Genomic DNA, 7,927 nt, shown 5'->3' with positions numbered 1-7,927 from the left:
AGAAACAAACCCTATCCTGGACAAAAGCGTAGAATCACTAGATTCTATGCTGAGCTCACATCATAAAAGACAGAGCCTCTGAGAACACCTTTTTTCTGACCTGATTTCTTTATCTCACCTACTACAACCGAGATTAACTATGTGCCTTCTTAATGCAAAATTAAACAAAGAACCAGGAATGTCCAGACAAAAGGCTAGCTCACCATGAACGGTGTGCATCATCAAACCTCATGGCGTAAAACAGAGACAAGGGAAGGGGGGATCTGATTGTGAAACTTAACAGGCCTGCTCTGTCTCTGCACCAAACCACAGAACAGAGAACAGAGACAGTTAATTTCTGTGGCATGAAGACTGCTTTAACGTATCATGTTTTTATACAAGGTTTATAACTCAAAATTTGCAATCTTGCTGTTGTTTATCTGTATTCATACTACATATCTCACAAATTGATTATCATCATTACCTGCACACTGACATACCCATGTCCATAATCCAAAACTGTAATCCTTATGTTTTATTAATGTATATGTTTACTAATGTCCTTAGCAAGCTGACTGTTAAGCTTTGTAAACCATATTACCCATATATGAAACCTAAATGTAGCTATTAGGCTTTTATTATCTTGTATTTAGCCCAATATATTCGGCAAGTTATTCATTATATACAACTGTCATATTTGGTATCTATGTGTTAGTGGTAACATTTCCAGAATGCTAACAAACTACAGATTTTAATAAAATCTGCATAATTCCATTTATAAGGGTAAAGTCCAAATTAACACGAAAGTAAGAGTAAGCATGGATCCAAGAGGTATTATGCAAATTACAGTGAGGGAAAAAAGTATTTTATCCCCTGCTGATTTTGTACGTTTGCCCACTGACAAAGAAATGATCATTCTATAATTTTAATGGTAGATTTATTTGAACAGTGAGAGACAGAATAACAACAAAAAAAAATCCAGAAAAACGCATGGGAAATATGCATTTGACCCCTCTGCAAAACATGACTTAGTACTTGGTGGAAAAACCCTTGTTGGCAATCACAGAGGTCAGACGTTTCTTGTAGTTGGCCACCAGGTTTGCACACATCTCAGGAGGGATTCTGTCCCACTCCTCTTTGCAGATCTTCTCCAAGTCATTAAGGTTTCGAGGCTGACATTTGGCAACTCGAACCTTCAGCTCTCTCCATAGATTTTCCATGGGATTAAGGTCTGGAGACTGGTTAGGCCACTCCAGGACCTTAATGTGCTTCTTCTTGAGCCACTCCTTTGTTGCCTTGGCCGTGTGATTTGGGTCATTGTCATGCTGGAATACCCATCCATGACCCATTTTCAATGACCTGGCTGAGGGAAGGAGGTTCTCACCCAAGCTTTGACGGTACATGGCCCTGTCCATTGTCCCTTTGATGCGGTGAAGTTGTCCTGTCCCCTTGGCAGAAAAACACCCCCAAAGCATAATGTTTCCACCTCCATGTTTGACGGTGGGGATGGTGTTCTTGGGGTCATAGGCAGCATTCCTCTTCCTCCAAACACGGCGAGTTGAGTTGATGCCAAGGTGCTCCATTTTGGTCTCATCTGACCACAACACTTTCACCCAGTTGTCCTCTGAATCATTCAGATGTTCATTAGCAAACTTCAGACGGGCATGTATATGTGCTTTCTTGAGCAGGGGGACCTTGCGGGCGCTGCAGGATTTCAGTCCTTCACGGCGTAGTGTGTTACCAATTGTTTTCTTGGTGACTATGGTCCCAGCTGCCGTGAGATCATTGACAAGATCCTCCCGTGTAGTTCTGGGCTGATTCCTCACTGTTCTCATGATCATTGCAACACCACGAGGTGAGATCTTGCATGGAGCCCCAGGCCGAGGGAGATCGACAGTTCTTTTGTGTTTCTTCCATTTGCGAATAATCACACCAACTGTTGTCACCTTCTCACCAAGCTGCTTGGTAATGGTCTTGTAGCCCATTCCGGACTTGTGTAGGTCTACAATCGTGTCCCTGACATCCTTGGAGAGCTCTTTGGTCTTGGCCATGGTGGAGAGTTTGGAATCTGATTGATTGATCGCTTCTGTGGACAGGTGTCTTTTATACAGGTAACAAGCTGAGATTAGGAGCACTCCCTTTAAGAGTGTGCTCCCAATCTCAGCTCATTACCTGTATAAAAGACACCTGGGAGCCAGAAATCTTTCTGATTGAGAGGGGGTCAAATACTTATTTCCTTCATTAAAATGCAAATCAATTTATAACATTTTTGACATGCGTTTTTCTGGATTTTTTTGTTGTTATTCTGTCTCTCACTGTTCAAATAATCCTACCATTAAAATTATACACTGATCATTTCTTTGTCAGTGGGCAAATGTACAAAATCAGCAGGGGATCAAATACTTTTTTCCCTCACTGTAGTTGGGAGGGAAGACTGAACTATCCCCAAGTCATTCGAAAAGGCCACCTCTTAGTGGCTGGAACCATTAAGGTCCTTTCACACTGTGCGTGACGCAAATCGCAGATGAGCTGCGCTTTCACACCGAACACAAAACGATTGATCACTTTCAGCTAATTCATGCCTGCACCATAGGTAGCGCTGACTGAGAATGCATTTTACGCCTGCACACTAAGTGGCGCAACCCACTATTCAGCTGATTGGCCTACTGTCTTTGACCACTGAGACAAAGAATCACATAAATGTTGATGTCTAGCACCACAACACAAACTGTTAAGAAGCACAGAAACGAACTTTTCTTATTTTATGAGTACCCAGAAAGGAAGGCAGGAAGTTTTTTGTGTTTTTTGAACAGCACCATCAAGATGTTTTAGTATGAATTAAATAATGTGAAATATAATGCAATAATACAGTAGTGGGACAAAACTCGAGTTTCATGCCTAAGACAAGCCCACTTTTTTTTCGTGGTGGAAGAACTTTGATAAATGAAGTTACAGTTCAGTTCTTACTATCCTGTTATATTTATTGCTGAGATGTTTCAACAAGTTATATAATGATAAATAACAAATGACATACTGAGTGTTGTTTTCTGGTACAAAAAGTCCAACTGTAACATTATAAAAAATATATCTGTTTGCATTCAAACCAATATGAAGTATTTCAGTAAGAAATATACTTTATAATATGGCATGTGATGATGGTTTGTTTATATCTCCATGGTACGCGCACTTGTTTGTGTTTGTGTGTGTGTGTGTGTGTGTGTGTGTGTGTGTGTGTGAGTGTGAGTGTGAATGAGAGAGAGAGAAAGAGAGAGAGAGAGAGAGAGAGAGAGAGAGAGAGAGAGAGAGCACGCACACTGAGAAAATGGCACTTTTTAATGCATAAGTAACTGTGCACCATTTTATAGGTAAAAGGCCAATTGGATGGAAACAGGCGGGAGACAGCAAATATCGCAAACAGAGTCTGCAGAGAGCCTCATCATGTCTGCTCAGAGCCACCGCCAACTCTTCAAACCTTTCACCTATGAGACTCCATTCCATTAATCATTCCGATTGGTCTTCTGAGACGCCACTCAAAATCCGACCAGACAACTGACGAATAACCATTGCGGGAATCCCCTCAACACCACAATGTAATGAGGAAATCCCCTCAACAGGCAAGTGCAGAACCTCCAAACTCTAGCTAAACTGGTGTATAATAATATGTTTAAAGCCCTTCTAAACGAAGCAAAGGTAATCTTAATAAGATGATGGGTTGTTCAGGTCATGGTCTGTGAAATAACATACAGTGCTATAAACTCAGAACTTCATTCACTCTGTCGAGAAGCCATCATCACCCCAGTTTGTGTGTGTGTGTGTGTGTGTGTGTTTATGTAGAATAGTTTAATAAAGTCTCATCTGTTCTTAAAGATACATGTCGTATTGTTTACAAAGTCTACTGTTTTTAGGATATTTAGGATATTATTGCCGGTGGCCATGGAGGTCATATCTAATGCATAATTAATAAATTAATTAATTAATAAATAAGTTCAATTTATCACTGAACGAATAGTTGATCAGAAATACTAAATTAGCCAAATTTCCCATTCCAATCTGATCTGCTAGTTTCTCCTACATAGTCGGTGGGGAATACAACAACTTAATCTAAACAGCTTCTTTTCCCTACAACAGTCAGAACTAGAGAAGAATAGTCTTTAATTTAGAACCAAAACTGACTAAAATAGCTAGTCAGTCCAAACCACCCAGTCTCATGTTTTGATTAAAACATTCAGAAAAAGACAAATCAGTCTTATCTCATTCTTAAGCTCTGTAAAATATACTGGAAAAGCACTGCTAACTGAGTTAGAATGTTAAGTGTGCCTGCACCAAAGTACACTCATATTTAAAACAAACAAACAAAAAAAAAAAAACATGGCTGTTAATGTTAATATGAGAAAAGCTAACTAAAAAGGCACCATAAAGGTCTTGTGCTCTTCAGGATAGAACAAAAGAAAACATGGTAAGGATATGGACATTTTTTCCACAAACTTATCCTGCTTGTCATCTGTCTTGGGGAAGTTCTGGATGTCATTCTCCAGCCTCTGGATCTGACACTCCATTGAGTCCAAACTGGCTTTCAGGGTCTGAGCAGACACTGAAAAAGAGGATAATTTTATGAGATAGTGGTCAGGGAAAATATTCTGTGATAGCATGCTATATACAGCGATGCTTGAAAGTCTGTGAACCCTTTAGAATTTTCTATATTTCTGCATAAATATGGCCTAAAACATCATCATATTTTCACACCTTTTCAAGTAGATACAGTGAGGGAAAAAAGTATTTGATCCCCTGCTGATTTTGTACGTTTGCCCACTGACAAAGAAATGATCAGTCTAGAATTTTAATGGTAGATTTATTTGAACAGTGAGAGACAGAATAACAACAAGAAAATCCAGAAAAACGCATGTCAAAAATGTTATAAATTGATTTGCATTTTAATGAGGGAAATAAGTATTTGACCCCTCTGCAAAACATGACTTAGTACTTGGTGGAAAAACCCTTGTTGGCAATCACAGAGGTCAGACGTTTCTTGTAGTTGGCCACCAGGTTTGCACACATCTCAGGAGTGATTTTGTCCCACTCCTCTTTGCAGATCTTCTCCAAGTCATTAAGGTTTCGAGGCTGACGTTTGGCAACTCGAACCTTCAGCTCCCTCCACAGATTTTCTATGGGATTAAGGTCTGGAGACTGGCTAGGCCACTCCAGGACCTTAATGTGCTTCTTCTTGAGCCACTCCTTTGTTGCCTTGGCCGTGTGTTTTGGGTCATTGTCATGCTGGAATACCCATCCACGAGCCACTTTCAATGCCCTGGCTGAGGGAAGGAGGTTCTCACCCAAGATTTGACGGTACATGGCCCCGTCCATCGTCCCTTTGATGCGGTGAAGTTGTCCTGTCCCCTTAGCAGAAAAACACCCCCAAAGCATAATGTTTCCACCTACCTGACGGTGAGGATGGTGTTCTTGGGGTCATAGGCAGCATTCCTCCTCCTCCAAACACGGCCAGTTGAGTTGATGCCAAAGAGCTCCATTTTGGTCTCATCTGACCACAACACTTAAACCCAGTTGTCCTCTGAACCATGCAGATGTTCATTGGCAAACTTCAGACGGGCATGTATATGTGCTTTCTTGAGCAGGGGGACCTTGCGGGCGCTGCAGGATTTCAGTCCTTCACGGCGTAGTGTGTTACCAATTGTTTTCTTAGTGACTATGGTCCCAGCTGCATTGAGATCATTGACAAGATCCTCCCGTGTAGTTCTGGGCTGATTCCTCACTGTTCTCATGATCACTGCAACTCCACGAGGTGAGATCTTGCATGGAGCCCCAGGCCGAGGGAGATTGACAGTTCTTTTGTGTTTCTTCCATTTGCGAATAATCGCACCAACTGTTGTCACCTTCTCACCAAGCTGCTTGGCAATGGTCTTGTAGCCCATTCCAGACTTGTGTAGGTCTACAATCTTGTCCCTGACATCCTTGGAGAGCTCTTTGGTCTTGGCCATGGTGGAGAGTTTGGAATCTGATTGATTGATTGCTTCTGTGGACAGGTGTCTTTTATACAGGTAACAAGCTGATATTAGGAGCACTCCCTTTAACAGTGTGCTCCTAATCTCAGCTCGTCACCTGTATAAAAGACACCTGGGAGCCAGAAATCTTTCTGATTGAGAGGGGGTCAAATACTTATTTCCCTCATTAAAATGCAAGTCAATTTATAACATTTTTGACATGCGTTTTTCTGGATTTTTTTTGTTGTTATTCTGTCTCTCACTGTTCAAATAAATCTACCATTAAAATTATAGAATGATCATTTCTTTGTCAGTGGGCAAACGTACAAAATCAGCAGGGGATCAAATACTTCTTTTCCTCACTGTATAGAGAAACCAATTAAATAAATGCAACAAAAATATTATACCTCGTCACTTATTTAATAAGCAAAATCATCCAATATTACATATATGTGAGTGGCAAAAGTATGTGAAACACCCATGTGCAGTAAAAACTTCAACAGAAAATTTCTAGTAACTGTTGATCAGTCCTGCACATCAGCTTGGAGGAATTTTAGCCCGTTCCTCAGTATAGCGTAGCTTCAACTATGGGATGTTGGTAGGTTTCCTCTCATGAACTGCTTGCTCCAGGTCCTGCCACAACATTCTATTGGATTAAGGTCAAGACTTTGACTTGGTCATTCCAAAACATTAACTTTAACCATTCTTTGGTAGAGCAACTTATGTGCTTAGAATTGTTGTGTTACTGCATGCCCTACTTTCTCTGGAGTTTCAGATCACAGACAGTTGTCCTGACATTTTCCTTTATAATGCACTGGTATACATCAGAATTCATTGTTCCATCATCCGTCGTCCTGGCCCATGTGCAGCAAAACAGGCCCAAAACATGATACTACCAGCATCAAATATTATTACAAATAAACTCTTATTAGAGCACAATGCATGTACAGTTTGATTAGTTTATTTGGGCTTTGTCTCCCTTCTGTCAGTGGGCCCATTATCTACTTTATTTACATTTACTCTCCTCCACTATAAAATCCCACTAGCTGTTTAAGACTTTTTTTAAGTAAAGGGAAATGCTTGTGTGTGTTCAGGTGCAAGTCAGTGTCAGAGATGAGTTCATGCATTGATAAAAGGCCTAAGGCTGAAGGGATCGTCATAATCAAATCTGCTTCATTAATTGGCAAATAATCACTGTTTACTGATTTGCACTGCACTGTGGCTCCCCGCTTTCTCATATCAGAACTTTCAAGTTCAGACTTCAAAGTGTCTACAGTGTCTTGGGGGATAAGTAACGACTCTGAAGCAGCTGCAGCTCCATGCTGTGATCACAGTATTGCTTTAGCATTACTGATACAATCATGCCAAATAACCACTGTTAAGGAATCCTTAGTGGGACTCACAGAGTGTCCACGGAGTCGCCTTCTTTAGATGCACTTCAGCTGGGTCTTGTCCCAAATCCTTTTTATCAATTAAAGAAATCTTATAGATAATACAAGTACATGATTTTACTTCACCATGAAGTTGCTTGTACTTTTTTCAATCTGGTCACATTTCTTTCCGTCAAGGCATTGTAGTAGTGGAGAAGGACAAAAAAAATCTGATAATGTAACAAAGAAGAAACAAAGAAACATGCAGAGTCAAAACAATACATTTTACCTCTCTTTAATTTAAAAACAAAAACACAGTGGTAGAAATAAACTTGGATAATGTGAAAGGTTGAGGCTATGTCATTAGAAGTGTGCTGGAGAAAGACAAAAAGCAGGGATTTAATGTCCCCTAATCAAACTTCACAAAGCCAGGGTTAATGCTTTCAGACTAGACCTGGCACTCACATAGCATTCCTCAGCAGAGCCAGTGGGACCTGATCTGAGACCAGCATAAAGCCTTTAAAGTCAATACTGAGGGATAAGATGATTATAAAATATGGGAAAGAACGAAAGGCAAATAAA

At 40.4% G+C, this 7,927-nt stretch overlaps 1 protein-coding gene across 4 annotated transcripts in view; it reads right to left on the bottom strand.

Moving 5' to 3' along the window:
- diaph2 (diaphanous-related formin 2) overlaps window positions 1–7,927 on the bottom strand; it is a 388,403-nt gene that overhangs the window by 108,380 nt on the left and 272,096 nt on the right. For 3 of the 4 annotated variants that reach the window (XM_053682091.1, XM_053682090.1, XM_053682092.1), the window contains one exon: window positions 4,447–4,570. In XM_053682091.1, coding sequence (XP_053538066.1) covers window positions 4,447–4,570 — 124 coding nt within the window. Of the gene's footprint in view, window positions 1–4,446; window positions 4,571–7,397; window positions 7,576–7,927 lie in introns of those variants that run through there. The other variant, XM_047157080.2, reaches the window with a different exon arrangement.

The sequence above is a fragment of the Ictalurus punctatus genome, chromosome 8 (genome assembly GCF_001660625.3).
Source record: "Ictalurus punctatus breed USDA103 chromosome 8, Coco_2.0, whole genome shotgun sequence".
Taxonomy (NCBI): domain Eukaryota; kingdom Metazoa; phylum Chordata; class Actinopteri; order Siluriformes; family Ictaluridae; genus Ictalurus; species Ictalurus punctatus.
This window is presented reverse-complemented; position numbering and strand designations above follow the sequence as displayed.